Source organism: Anguilla rostrata, chromosome 14 (genome assembly GCF_018555375.3).
Source record: "Anguilla rostrata isolate EN2019 chromosome 14, ASM1855537v3, whole genome shotgun sequence".
Lineage (NCBI taxonomy): Eukaryota > Metazoa > Chordata > Actinopteri > Anguilliformes > Anguillidae > Anguilla > Anguilla rostrata.
Genome location: NC_057946.1, coordinates 32,951,922 through 32,967,011, shown reverse-complemented (window position 1 = coordinate 32,967,011; position 15,090 = coordinate 32,951,922). Strand labels below are relative to the sequence as shown.

General features: G+C 48.8%; 1 protein-coding gene across 10 annotated transcripts in view; it reads right to left on the bottom strand.

Moving 5' to 3' along the window:
* Nucleotides 1-15,090, bottom strand: part of LOC135239196 (3',5'-cyclic-AMP phosphodiesterase 4D-like) — a 308,165-nt gene that overhangs the window by 21,684 nt on the left and 271,391 nt on the right. For 6 of the 10 annotated variants that reach the window (XM_064307706.1, XM_064307707.1, XM_064307713.1 and 3 more), the window contains exons 2-6: nucleotides 8,488-8,679; nucleotides 7,468-7,530; nucleotides 2,346-2,382; nucleotides 1,761-1,840; nucleotides 869-918 (exon numbers count right to left, since the gene is read on the bottom strand). In XM_064307706.1, the coding sequence (XP_064163776.1) occupies nucleotides 869-918; nucleotides 1,761-1,840; nucleotides 2,346-2,382; nucleotides 7,468-7,530; nucleotides 8,488-8,679 (422 nt within the window). The remainder of the gene's footprint in view (nucleotides 1-868; nucleotides 919-1,760; nucleotides 1,841-2,345; nucleotides 2,383-7,467; nucleotides 7,531-8,487; nucleotides 8,680-15,090) is intronic. The other 4 variants (XM_064307709.1, XM_064307708.1, XM_064307710.1 and 1 more) reach the window with 1 other exon arrangement.

The following is a 15,090-nucleotide window of genomic DNA, read 5'->3' as shown; positions in this document are numbered from 1 at the left end:
GAAAGTGGCTGAGAAGTCTGTGCTGGGTTGTTTTTAAAGGGAAAGTGGCTGAGAAGCTGCACTGCAAGTCAACACTGTGGTGCTAAGACCTTCCACATATAGCTTCATTCATATTTCCCAAAATATGACATCCAATATGTAACTGAGTTCTCTGCATCACATTCTCAGTGTCACTTTGTCACAGCCCTGTGTGACCCAGATTCTAAAACTACAGGAAGTTCAAGATTTCCACCTCGAAACAACCGTAATACCATCTGAGCGGCGGTATCGGATGTACACAGTAACAGTGCTTCAGAGGTGGCCATCTTGGATTCACAACCCAAACGGTGAAACGTGGAATCTGGCTCCCCCCGCAGTCCCTTTCTGGTACAATCTGTTTCTTTATCCAGGGCTGAAACCACGTTAACAGCTGTGATCTCATGATGCAAAGCAGCAGACGCACGTCACAGCAGACGAACGACAGCCAAGGTCTGGAATATTCCACAGACTGACATTATCCCGTGCAGATGCACCTGAAGAAAGGCTTTCCCCTCACAGGAAAGGGAACCGGCGCACTCACGCAAACGTAACGGGAAAACCACACACTGAGATGGGCCATAAATCACACATTTGGTGAATCACTTGTTTCATGTGTCCGGCATATTTGGTTTCCGTGGAAACACCCTTTGCAAACACTCTGCCTTTCCCAAGTGAACAGGATGACATGACATGACTGCGGATAGATTCTCAGGAGTTTTTCCAAATATTTGTGACTGTGTGGCAAAAAAAACGAAAGGTAACAATCTTAGTTATGTATTAACATCTTAGGTTGTTTTGTGCAGGTTGTTTTCCAGCAGGCAGACATGGTATTGGGAGTGGAGTATCTTACCTGTGAAGGAGGTCTTTGTGATTGGGGGCTGGTTACACATGGGTGACCGTCTGGAAGGGAAATGCAGGAGAGAAGCTTTGAGCCTGCTGTGCTGCACACGCACACACGCACACAAATACACATGCGCACACACGCACACACACACGCGCACACACACACACACACACACACACACACACGCACACACACACACACGCACACGCGCACGCATGCACACACACATACACACACACACACACACAGGCACACACATACACACACACACACACATGCACACACACACGCACACCCATACACGCGCACGCACACACACGCACACATACACGCGCACGCACACACACACACACACGCACACATACACACACACACACACGCACACACATACACACGCACGCATGCACACGCACGCATGCACACACACATACACACACACACACAGGCACACACATACACACGCATACACACACACACACACATACACACACGCACGCACACACACACATACAGGCTCGCACATACGCACTCACACACACGGACACACACACACAAGCACACATACACACACACACACACACACACACACATACACATACACACACACGCACAAGCACACACAAAGACACACACTACAACTCTAAACTCAGTTGTGAGAATTTTATAGGCTTCAAAATACACTACAACATTTACTGGATAGCGAATGCTAAGCTCAGATTCCACTAAAACCGCTGCAATATCATTTTGGGCAGAACTAGAGAAAAATGCAGCTGCATGGAGATGTCATGATCACAGCTATTTAATTAATGCATAAATCGTTGTAACACCACAGCATTCATGCAGCTGCCTGCATTGTAGTCACTGTGTACTGCATGTTGGAGACAAAAATTAAACTTACTTGTTTGAGGCTCTGTCAACTTGCTGCAAGTTGGTTAATGTGGCAAAGTTATTCCTCACGGTTCTCAAACTAGCCAGGACCTAGATGCCATGGGACATAGCAGGTGTTCAGCATCAATGCCATTTTGCCATAATACCTTTCACACATTTGTGTTTTCCGTTCTTTTAGCAGCCAATTAAGGCCTCAAAAAAAGTGTGTGTTCTTCAGCCAATAAACAACTTAAATCACAATCACTGCGGCCCTCCAGGACTGGAGTTAAACCTGCAAGCACTGCGGCCCTCCAGGACTGGAGTTAAACCTGCAGGCACTGCGGCCCTCCAGGACTGGAGTTAAACCTGCAGGCACTGCAGCCCTCCAGGACTGGAGTTAAACCTGCAGACACTGCGGCCCTCCAGGACTGGAGTTAAACCTGCAGGCACTGCGGCCCTCCAGGACTGGAGTCAAACCTGCAGGCACTGCAGCCCTTCAGGACTGGAGATAAATCTGCAGGCACTTTGTAATGGATTCTAATACTTGCGTTGTGCATTGTGAAGTGTGGGGGAAAAAGTTTGCCTGAACCAATGAGCAAAGCAGAAACAGACTTACCTGTGCGAATGGTGTTACAATCAGGTCATCCCCATGGCTGAAAGACAAAGACAGACAAAGGTGTTTGTTGGCCTTCTGAAATAGGTCCAAGACCTTGAGAGTTGCATGCATTCGACCGCACAGAAGAACCATACATTCATATAAGGCTTAAAAATTGGCTTTGAGATGCATGGGTGCCATAGAGCGCCATGGAGTGTATGATTTGGCTGCTGCGGCCAGACAGTCCCAGAGGGCCCAAGCTTTTTATGGTTCCTCTGTGCAGCTAGTGGGAGTCAAGCAGAGCACACTATGGAGCACTCTATGTTACAGAGTGCAATAGGGTGCATTCTATGGAACAGAGCACATCATGGTGCACTCTATGGTACAGAGCAGCCTATGATGCACTCTATGGTACAGAGCACACTATGGTACACTCTATAGTACCGAGCACACCATGGTGCGCTCTATAGTACAGAGAACACTATGGTGCACTCTATGGTAAAGTGAACACGATGGTGCACTCTATATGCTACAGAGGTCATTATGGTGCATTCTATGGTGCAGAGCACATTGTGATTAACTCTCCTTGACGAGGGGCCCATGCTTTGCTTCTCATTGGGAAATCATGATTGGGAAAGAAGAGAGATGGTCACTTGTGCGCAGTGATGTAATCTGTGAGAGGTGTTCACAGGACACTGACACCCATTCCAGCACCGGCTGGGACAGGAGGACTGAGAAATCAGGACTTGGGTTAGACAGGAAGAGATCTCACAGTAGCAACAACATCTGAGGTTTAACCCAAAAAACACATGATAAAATACACGATAAAAGCCATATATATCATTATTTAATATTAAAACACACTCCATATATTAGAAATAAATGCTGCAAGACAGCACATACAGCAAACTCCATTGTTAAATCTACACATTAAATACTATGGGTTTTATATACTCACACATACACACACACTACATGACTTATAAGGGCAGACATTGAGCAAGAGGTAGTTCCCAGACCCTGCGATCTTCATCTGGTCTGAGAGACTGAGACTCTGCGATCTTCACCTGGTCTGAGTGACAGAGACTATGCGGTTTTCATCTAGTCTGAGTGATGAACACTATGCAGGCCAAAACATTGATTCCTTGTAAAGAGAGTCAGCAGGAGTGCCATTTTGGGATGTATTCCAGTTTTTATTGAGGGGAGAGTATTCCTGTTTTTTGGGGTATATTCCTGTTTTTGGAATGTGCTCCTGTTTTACTTCAGTTTACAGCCTGCATGTCCCAGTACAACACTGACGGACAGGCCACCCAACCATTCCCTCACAAAGGTCACTGCTAAATCCATCTCTTCCTACAAAGTGAAGGACAGCAGCCTGTCAAGCCTGCTATTCTCTCCCTCCCTCCCTCCCTCTCTCTTTTGCTTTAGTTCATTCTCCCTCCCTCTCTCCCCTCTCTCTCTTTTGTTCTTGTTCACTCTCCCTCTCTCTCTCTCTCCCCCTTCTCTCTCCCTCTGTTTCTTTTGCTCTCTCTCCCTCTGTCTCTCTGCCTCCCTCCCTCGTGCCCTCTCCCAGTGTCCTTAAAGGTCAGCCTGGCAGGAGCAGAGAGAGTGGCTGATCTTGGCTGCTGGGTGCGTCTCTTTGGCTACGCGTACAGCTTCGCACAGACAGAGAGGAGCAGCTTCTCCCAGCTTTCTGCAGCTGAGCAAACATTTCGACAAGTGACAAAAACCTGTCTCCCATCTTGAGGACAACCTGCAGTCAGCTCCCACTCCTCTGATCCAACACCCCCCCCCCCCCCTTTAAATCAAACATCCGGGCTGCTACTTACAAACTGTGTCTGACAGCTTTTAACAACTGAAAGGCCGGCGGAATCTAAAAGAAAATAAAAAAACTCCAGTGTGTTTAAATCCTGCTCTTTAAAAAGCGAGTGCAGACTTCAGACAGAAGGAGGGGGGGCGAGTCCTGACTTGTCGAAGCCACGCGTTCGTTTTGGTTTTGGACGTTCCGGGCCAGCCCTCCTGGTCCCGTTCTGTCCAGCCTATTTACATTTTCAGCCACAAATTCTCCCGATTGTGTTTATGTTTCTCGCGCCAGCGTGAAATAACAGGGCAAGAAGAATTTAGAAAACATTCAAACAAACGTCACTAGTTTCCACGCTGTGGAAGTGACGGGCACAAAACATGAAGATCTAAGCAAGTAAGAGAGAGACAAAAAGAATCAAAAGTTTTTTATTTTTCTTCCCAGCATTGCTCTACAAAAGAAATCAAATCCAAATAGAAGACACGACGGCCAGGATTCCATCAATGTTAATCCTCTAGTTTAAAGAACAGCAACCAAAAGCAAGATTTACTTTTTTCTTCACAAAAATACGGTCTGGCGAGTTCATTAATCACTTAAACTAAAAAGGTAGTAAATCTGCAGCAAGCTGAAAGGCAGCAAATCTGTCTCCCATCCCGTTTCAATTAACATGATGACATTAGAGAAAGAGTTCCTCAGAGAAGGGGGGTGTTTGTTAGTCAGGATGCAGAAGACAGTTTAGTGCAGGTGGGGGCAGGGGGGTGTAGGGGTGGGGCGGCCTGTCAAAGGAGAACCCCTTCCCCAAACCTCCTGACCCTCTAGCCAAGGTGCCTTGCTGTCTCACGCAGTCTCTCTGTGTGCCCCGTTCAAAATTCTCAAATTCGCCCTCTCTGTCTCCCCGTAACACTTGTTTTGTTTTTGCTCTCTCCCTTTTTTCATCCATCCTCATCCCTCTTTCCCTTCATCCCCCTCTGACTTCCTCTGCCCTCAGTCTCTCTCCTTGTCTTGCCCTCTCAGTGCTACAGCTTTAACTACGCCTTATATTCAGCCACAGGTGTAGTTATTTCTGCTGCACCATTATCCAGGCAAGGGGTAATAAATCTCAAGAACAGGCAGCGGTGTAAATATAATGGGTAAGGAACTGGTCTTGTGACCTCAAGGTCACAGGTGCAATGCCCAGGTGGGACACCTTGCCGTTGTACCCTGGAGCAAGGTACTTAACCTACATTGCTTCAGTATGTATCTAGCTGTACAAATGGACGCAATGTAAATGTTATGTGTTAAAAAGGTGTGCAAGTTGCTCAGGATAATAGAATCTGCTAAACGCCTGTTTATTACTATTACTGTTCTTTTCTTCTTATTATTATTAATAATAATAATAATAATAATAATAATAGAATCTTTGTTGTGTCTAGAGAGCACATGTATATAAGAATAACAAAAACCATTTGAACTGACATGGGCTAATGAAACAGACCCCTGCATTCAATGGCACTGGAGCAATATGGCTTTTGTTTGCCGTCGTAATGGATGTGATTTGAGAAGCTGGCCTATGCCTCTGAAAGCTGTACATTATGCATGACCGGGTGCAGAGTTACACTGCACGAGGCCCAGCAGCCTATCCTCTCACAGAGGGCAAACACACACGTGGCCAGTGACTGTCTCTACCATCATCAGCACTTTCATTATTCTCCATTTTAACTAATCCTAACCCGACTCTAACCCAAACTCTAATCCCAAAATGCCATTTCCCGCTCTTAAACAGTAAGAAGGGGAGCATGATCTCAAATTCCAAGTCCAAGCCAAATTTATTTTCACTGTTATTATCAGATATATTCTTGCTCGAGCAACTGTTAATGGTTATCACCTTATGTTAGCCTTTTGACCTAACTGCTTAGAATCACAGCAAAAGGGTGCAGATTTTTTAAGCGGTTAATCTGAAACTGACCTGAGACCACCTTTTTTTGGTGCACTGTCGGGTTTGGAAAAAGCTTTCAAGGATATCAAAGGAACGACATTTAGAGGGAGAACATACTCAGGTTCAGTAATTAGCTTCCAAATAAACTTTGTCGATACTTTTTGTTCTGGCTTCGGCTTTAGGATTTCACCAACATACGCTGTTTATTGATAAACACCGACAAAAACTGCCATTAGTCTAGCTTAATGGCATAATGTTGGCAACACACAATAATGTTGTAACCGAGAAGTGAACAATAAGATAACCAACATGTGAAAATCCAATGTGCCACATACATTGAAACGCAAAATATACAGCAATAGTCTAAGACTGTTTTAGGAAGCAGCACACAATCAAAAGAACTACATAATATCACCAATGAACAGAGGCATCAACCATAGAAGAAAAAAAGACTAATTTTGGACAATAGAAGAAGAAAGAATGGCTATTTCTGTCATTAAAATAGAATATTTTATAGCAACAGAGCACCAGTATTATGTTATATAGCAACTTGTCATCATAGCAACCGATAAGGTATGACCTCCATCTTTAAAAGCATATAATTGATAAAAGTTTCGTTTGAGACAGTACAACAGAGCAAGGTTCTTGGTATGCTACATATACCGGACACTCAGCAAGTCCCTCGATATAGACCCTCCTGATTCTTGTAGTGGTCTGTGCCTAAAGGTTTAGGAACCACTAACTTGGACGGTAGATGAAGTCCGTAACAGTGGTGATGTAGTGGATGATGCCCAGGATGGTTTTTGCGGTTGGGTGGGGTGGTGTGGGGTGGGGGTGGTGACTTTCACATTTCAGTCGAGATGTCATCATGCAGTGCAAGGCCATGGGGGGGGGGGAGTGGGGGTGGAGGGCAAGCTTTCAGACAGCAGAGAGAGGGGGACAGGAATGGAGCCTATAGCCGAAGCCAGATCAGTTTGCATCCAAAGCCTTTCGAGATCCATGGTTGTTCTGCCCTGGTGTCCTCAAAGTTTGAGGACGGATAAGAAAATGGAATGTTTTTAATGCCCAGAATACCAAAACGTCCGGCTAAACAGTTATTCCCGGAGCCTCAGAAAGACAGAGAAGGAAAAATATCAGGGGTAAAATAACTGGGTAATGGACTCCTGTCTCGGAAAGTGACTTTTTTTTTCTTCTTTTTTCCCATACCCTTATATTGTGTTCTGTGCATTAAAGGGGAGGAGAAAGGGGCGGGGTTTCTTCAGCATGTGAGGCGGAGCTAATGCTAATGTTTGCGGGTGCAAAGCAAGGCAATGCAAAACAGGCAGGGCATTCCATACTACATAACAGCATAACAGGTCTGCCGTTAAAAAGGGGGGGGGGGGGTGAGAAGGGGGGGGGGTGGTGAGGGGGTAACTAACGCCACTTACTTTCCACTAATAACGGGCTCAGATCTCCGAGAAACCAAGCCTGGTCTCTGCAGGTGGTTATTCCTATCAATAAGGACACAGTGGTCAGGAAAGAGAGACAGCGGAGAACTTGACACAGAACCTGATACAGAAACCTTCGTTTGGAGAAAGCTTGCGCATCACCCAGACCTATTCCCCATCAGGGTACCGATCCAGAGGGGAAAGCTGAAGTTCTGAAATGGGTCACGTGACCTGGTTCTGACACAGTGCATTGCCTCATTCAACATGTCCCCGGTGGCTGGCTCACAGGGATCTGGCAGAGAGCGTATTTGCAGGAGCCATGATTAGTCATTCCTTCATAGAGAAGCGGGTTCTGAATCTCTGAGCCGAACTGGTATCTCCAGTGTCCCATTAGCTCCTAGTCTTACACATAGGCATTACTGTATGCTAGTGTCATTTGCAGGACATGGGGCTGGCGGGACTGCAGGACCCTGGGCTGGTGTTAAAGAGCCCGCAGTGCAGGGAGGAAGTGGCTGACGCTGCAGGTACAGTCCACTTCCTGCTCCTGTGTAACGGAATAAGCGCCACGGAGCTGAAACCACAGCCTGCCTCTCAGCACTCACACAGCCCAGTGAAAGCAGATCCTCATGTCCTCAGCACAACGGTGTAAGGGCCAGACACGTGCACACACACATGCCCAAGGACAAACACACACACACACACACACACGCACTAGGCACACGTGCACGGACACACACACACACACACACACACGCACATAGGCACACGTGCACGGACACACACACACACACACACACACACATGCAGGGCTCATTTGGCAGACTGATTTGTCAGCATAACAGGCGCAAAACCTCTAGACTGCGCGCACCATAGAAGATTTTTCTCCAGAAATGGAAGCAGGAGGTAACTCCAGCCAGAAGATTGTTCTGGTGGAGGAATGATGTGTCTCAAGTGGACGGACAGACAGAGGACGGAGAGGGCTGGGGTGGGGGGGGTGGGGGTGGGACGGGTTTGACTTACATGTCGCTGGCGATGGACGAGTTCCTGGACATGGACTTGGGGGACAGCTCATAGTCGCTGTCGGAGCGGTACAGGAAGGACTCCCTCCGCTGACTGTGCACGAAGTTGGCCTGGAGGATGAGGCCCGACCCCGGGCTGGTCATGGGATCCAGGGGACTCCTTCCCGAGGACGTGCCATTGTCCACATCGAAGCTGGGGAGGGGGGGGGTAGGTTAGAAAGGGCTAACAGTGTGACACTGCACAAATAAACCTCACCAGTAACACGGGATTAAACTTTATTATAACAACTGCTGCTGCATTCCAACAGGGGTTCAACCAAACCAGCCCTCCGAATCGAACAACGGTTCACTGAACCAGCTCTCAGAGTCAAACAGAGGTTCACTGAACCAGCTCTCAGAGTCAAACAGAGGTTCACTGAACCAGCTCTTAGAGTCAAACAGAGGTTCACTGAACCAGCTCTTAGAGTCAAACAGAGGTTCACTGTAACAGCAATCAGAATATAACAGCGGTTCACTGAACCAGCTGTCAGAATCGAACAATGGTTCACAGCATTTAACCTATTATAACATGGAAACTTCTCTGAACCAGGTCGGGGTCAAGGGAGGGAGTAACACCCACAGAGACCAGCAGGGGAGCGTTGCTGGGCATGTGAGGGCGGGGCCCTGATAAAACACTCGTGCGTAGGCTGCTTACTGAATGACGGAGGCTCTCTCCTGTGTGACAGGTATGGTGAGCTGCTTAGGCAGGGATTTCACCACACAGCCCCTCCCTAATTACCCCGGGATAGCCTGAGAGAGGGGCCTCGTGTACCCTAATCCTGTCAGGACAGGCCGGCATGAGCCGCGGGACGCCGTCCAGGACGGGGATTCCCGTCCGTGACGTCCGACGCCCAGGGGAAGTGACATCATCGGGCTTATCCCTTAATCCCGACTGGGCGCCGGTGATCCGCGGCCTCGCCGTGGCAACGCGCGGGGAACGTGCCGGAGCACCGCGCACGTTGGCCGGGCCCCGGTGCGTACGCCGATTACGGCTCCGCCCACCGGCGTCATACCCGGGACCGCTGAGCCGCTCGACTTTACGCCGTGATGTCACTGAGCACACGGTGCACAGCGTACGGTTCAAATATAATCCCCACAAACACCCCCGCACCCCCCCCAAACACCACACAAAGCCGTACACCGGGTTTATGACTGTGCTGTGCCTGGCTCAAATACGCATGTGAAACATGAAACTACTTGAAACTACTACAAATACAAACAACAACTGAGAACACTCTACCAGACCCCCGAGAATTTACAACAAAAAAATGTCACAAACCAAAAGGTAGAATTGTATGAAATAACTGTGTTCTGAATACTGGTGAAAATTTACCTTTATTTAGGGAAAAAACTACAACCTGTAGTATTTTTACTGTTTTAAAGCTATGCAATATTTAAAGGGAAGCGATTGACCCTGTGGGGTGCAGGACGTGGCTGAAACAGCTCCTGTCCCTGGATGATCCCGTTTCACTGACTTTATTCTTCATTTCATCACAACAGGGGCCAGATCACGTCTGAGACACTTTGACGTCAGAACGGTTTCAAGACGGTCCTGCAGATGTCTGAGGATTTACGTCTTCAGACGCCAATAAATTCTGAAGATACCTCCACAGAAATGCTGAAGGGTGTTTACAAAGAATTACAGAATTTTACTTACACATAGAATCATAAAAGAAATATTTTTTCCCCAGACTTTTTATCACCAGTGCTTTACTGCTGGTTAAAGGGTCCAAATACACAAACCCCAATACTATATTTGACCAGTGTCTAACGGTGGAAAGTCACCAAAGTGGCTGACTGAGTACCTACAGTAAACACTCAATTGCTTGTAAGGGACTGGGAGTTAAAGCAGGAAAAATATGCACTGCCTTCCTCCAAAAAGTCCAGGAAGTGTGAGAGCTGCCAACATGGGTTACAGCTAACAAAATATGACTCTGACTATAGGCCTGCTGTAGAGCACATCTCACCATGGCCCTGCTGTAGAGTGCATTCTCCCTGTAGCCCTGCACTGGAGTACATTCTCCCTGTAGCCCTGCTATGGGGTACATATAAGCCTATGAGTACCCTGCTCTGTGGCAAGCTAAAGCCAGCCGGTCCCTTCAGAATGCAGCTGTGAAATCTATTATGCAGCACCTATGGAAGCCGTCTCTGCTGAGGATAAATATGAGAAGTCCTCGGCTATACTATTACCAGTCAAACTGCTTACTCCATACAAAGCAGCACCAACACAGCTAGCGGCTCTGTCTGAGCCTGACAACACGCCATCTTCTGAGGTTAACACTAATGCCACGACCCTATCCACAACACCAGTATCTGAGGCTAACGCTAACGCCAGGACCCTATCCACAACACCAGTATCTGAGGCTAACGCTAACGCCAGGACCCTATCACCAACACATCCAGCCTATCAACTATAGAGGCTAACGCTAACGCCAGGACCCTATCCGCAACACCAGTATCTGAGGCTAATGCTAACGCCAGGACCCTATCCGCAACACCAGTATCTGAGGCTAACGCTAACGCCAGGACCCTATCCGCAACACCATTATCTGAGGCTAACGCTAACGCCAGGACCCTATCTGCAACACCAGTATCTGAGGCTAAGGCTAACGCTAGGACCCTATCCACAATACCAGTATCTGAGGCTAACGCTAACGCCACGACTCTATCTGCAACACCAGTATCTGAGGCTAACGCTAGGACCCTATCCGCAACACCAGTATCTGAGGCTAACACTAATGGCAGGACTCTATCTGCAACACCAGTATCTGAGGCTAATACGCTAGACCCACTGCAACCAGACCTATCGTAGCCAGACTATCCAATACCAGTATCTGAGGCTAAGGCTAACACTAGGACCCTATCCACAATACCAGTATCTGAGGCTAATGCTAAACAATAAACACTTACTGGTGTTAAATTTGACAATTAAAACACTCCTAAACTATAAAGTGAAGTGCAGAGATGATGCAGTCTGACTTCTTGCTTGCGGGCCAGTTGCCATACTGTAGGATGGTTTACAGAAGTGTGCCCCTTATCAGTGTGACCCCCAAAGGAAAACAGACTGTCTACTGTGCTGACAGGGAGTCAGCAGGTGTGATAAAGAGACAGTGCTCAACTGCAAAACATCCTACTGGATCAGCATTATGTAGCCCTTAGGTTCTCCATAATGCACTGTAATCACGTTTGGTATTGTTGGATAGCTGATGTCATGGGAGACAAGTGTCTTTGCTGGTGGTGTGCTTACTAAAGATCTTGATACCTATGGGTCAGCGCCCAACCAGATACAAAGGTTAACCCTGCGTGATATGCTTACGGAGTACAACGCAAGTACGATAATTTAGAGCCACACTACAGGCGGATCACTGCTGTGCATAACTGTGAGCACAGAGCAAAGGTTAAAACATTATTTTGGAGTCAGATAACTGAGATGACATTAAATGAATCCCATTCCACCAGCCCCGGGGTAAGACTACACGTGTTCCTTCGCCACTCAGATATTTCTGCTGTTTGCTGTGTATCTGTGGGGTTTCTTACACCCCCAACCACAGTCCAGTGACAGTTAAAGCCATGGTTGTCAGCCAATCATTTCTTTATATTTCTGACCTGTTGGGAAGCCCCGCCTTCCTGGGAAAAAATGAGTATGACCTCGTAAAAAAAAAAAAAAGCCCCCTGGACCCCGAGCCTAATGAGATAGCAGGGATGGCAGAAAACAGCCTCGGTCGGTCATCCTGTATCTGTGCAGCTGGTTCCATCTGTTCCCAGCCTTCATTAGAGCTGGCTTATCTCAGGACTGCCCCTGGCATTCCAAAAGAGCCCAGGATCGCTCGGCCGGGCTGCCCTGGCCGGAAAAAACCACGGCCGCACTCATCGGCGGGATCTGGCGGGAGGCGTTACGCATAACTCAGGGAGCATCGGCCATGTGAGGGTTAGAGGGAATGTAGCTGAGAGGACGCGGGCCACGAAAGGGCAAATGGACGCTCTGGTCTCCTTTCATACCGTGAGGCTTTCTTCCTGACAAGAAAGCAAGAGGAGGCTCTACCAGGTTCTACTAGGTTCTACCAGGCCCATGCAGACATCCAGAGAAGAGGGTGACATTGTGAGTTAAGCTGAATCAAGGATGGATTTACAACTGGCCAAGCAACACAAAAAACCACCCAGACTGCTATCCTGTTTGTGCGTTTGCATCTCTACCCTGTTTGCGTGTTTGACTCGTGTGTGAGAGGGTGTTTGCTTAGCGTGATCGAGGTGTGTGAGAGGGTGTTTGCTTAGCGTGATCGAGGTGTGTGAGAGGGTGTTTGCTTAGCGTGATCGAGGCGTGTGAGGTGGGTGTTTGCTTAGCGTGACCGAGGCGTGTGAGAGGGTGTTTGCTTAGCGTGACGAGGCGTGTGAGAAGGGTGTTTGCTTAGCGTGACGAGGGTGTGAGAGGGTGTTTGCTTGCGTGACCGAGGCGTGTGAGAGGGTGTTTGCTTGGCGTGACGAGGCGTGTGAGAGGGTGTTTGCTTAGCGTGACGAGGCGTGTGAGAGGGTGTTACTTTGCGTGACCGAGGCGTGTGAGAGGGTGTTTGCTTAGCGTGATCGAGGCGTGTGAGAGGGTGTTTGCTTAGCGTGACCGAGGTGTGTGAGAGGGTGTTTGCTTAGCGTGATCGAGGCGTGTGAGAGGGTGTTTGCTTGGCGTGACCGAGGCGTGTGAGAGGGTGTTTGCTTAGCGTGACCGAGGCGTGTGAGATGGTGTTTGCTTAGCGTGACCGAGGCGTGTGAGAGGGTGTTTGCTTAGCGTGACCGAGGCGTGTGAGAGGGTGTTTGCTTAGCGTGACCGAGGCGTGTGAGAGGGTGTTTGCTTGGCGTGACCGAGGCGTGTGAGAGGGTGTTTGCTTGGCGTGATCGAGGCGTGTGAGAGGGTGTTTGCTTAGCGTGACCGAGGCGTGTGAGAGGGTGTTTGCTTAGCGTGACCGAGGCGTGTGAGAGGGTGTTTGCTTGGCGTGACCGAGGCGTGTGAGAGGGTGTTTGCTTAGCGTGACCGAGGCGTGTGAGAGGGTGTTTGCTTAGCGTGATCGAGGTGTGTGAGAGGGTGTTTGCTTAGCGTGATCGAGGCGTGTGAGGTGGGTGTTTGCTTAGCGTGACCGAGGCGTGTGAGAGGGTGTTTGCTTAGCGTGACCGAGGCATGTGAGAGGGTGTTTGCTTAGCGTGACCGAGGCGTGTGAGATGGTGTTTGCTTGGAGTGACCTATGCGTGAGAGAGGAGAGGACACACAGCTGCAGGCTGTGAGGCTGAAGACAGGGCACAAGGTAACCATGGAGACTCAGGAACGGCAGAAGCTGCTGTTCAAATTGGGGGGGGGGGGGCAGCATCATCTTGTCTCCGCAGGGAGGGACACCGCGTCTCATCTTTGTTAGCGGCTGTGGGATGACGCCACAGTGGGGCCCGGGGGGGGGGGCGCGTAATTGGGCTGAGGATGACCCCCCCCCCCCCGGTGGCTGACAGAGTGCAGATTATGAAGCGTTTATTTATAAAGGTGGCGGAGACGTGATGAGGGGAGGGGCAACCTGGGCAGAGGGGAGGGCAGGCTGGGTGGAGGGGAGTCGCCCTTGGCCCAGTTCTGCAGAGGTCACCACTACAGTATGCATACTGATGGAGAAAGAGAGAGACAGAAACAGAGAGGGGGGGAGAGAGAGTGACAGAATAGGGGAGAAAGTACAGAGAAAGCAAGAGTGAGAGCAGAGAAAGGTAGAGAGAAAGAGAAAGAGAGAAGGAGGGAGAGAGTGACAGAAGGGGAGCGAGAAAGTGCAGAGAGAGCGGGAGAGAGAGCAGAGAGTTGAAGAAAGAGAAGGGGAGAGAGAAAGAGAGAAGGGGGAGAGAGTGACAGAAACAGGGAAAGAGATAGTGCAGAGAGAGTGGGAGAGAGAGCAGAGAGGTAGAGACAGAGAAGGGGGGACAGATACAAGGGGGAGAGAGAGTGAAGGTGAATGGAGACAGAGAAAGTAGAGGGAGCAGGACAGACAGCAGAGAAAGTAGAGGGAGCGGGACCGAGAGCAGAGAAAGAGGGGTAGAGAGAGAGAGAGAGAGAAAGAGAGAGAGAGCAGGAAGGCACTGTATTGCATTTCCAGAACTGAGCTGTAAGAGCGAGCAGCTCTGCCCGCGCACACAGGCCATGGGGGAACAGCACACGTTCCTTTGTAACGGTATAACGGCCAAGCCACAGCCACGGGCTGGGAGAAGCAGTTCCAGGAAAGGAAGAGTGTTATCACTGTTACTGAGCTCCACCGCATGATCCTTCTCAGGGGGCTGTCACTGGGGTTCGTCAGCCTGTCATGTCAGCAGCACACATGGCTCTTCTCTGAAGCCTTGCCACTATCTCATTCTTATCAGGAACACTCATGTCCCGAGGCTGGATTCCTCATAAGTCTTCATAAGATAAATCCGGTGAAAAGTGTTTATGAATAGTATCTGACATTCATACAAATGTTCCTCATGAGAAAATTCAGTTCTCCAAATTAAAAATCTTCAAACCAAACAGTTGTCCAAGAATAGACGTTAATTTTCTTTGGTTAGTGTCGGGAGATTT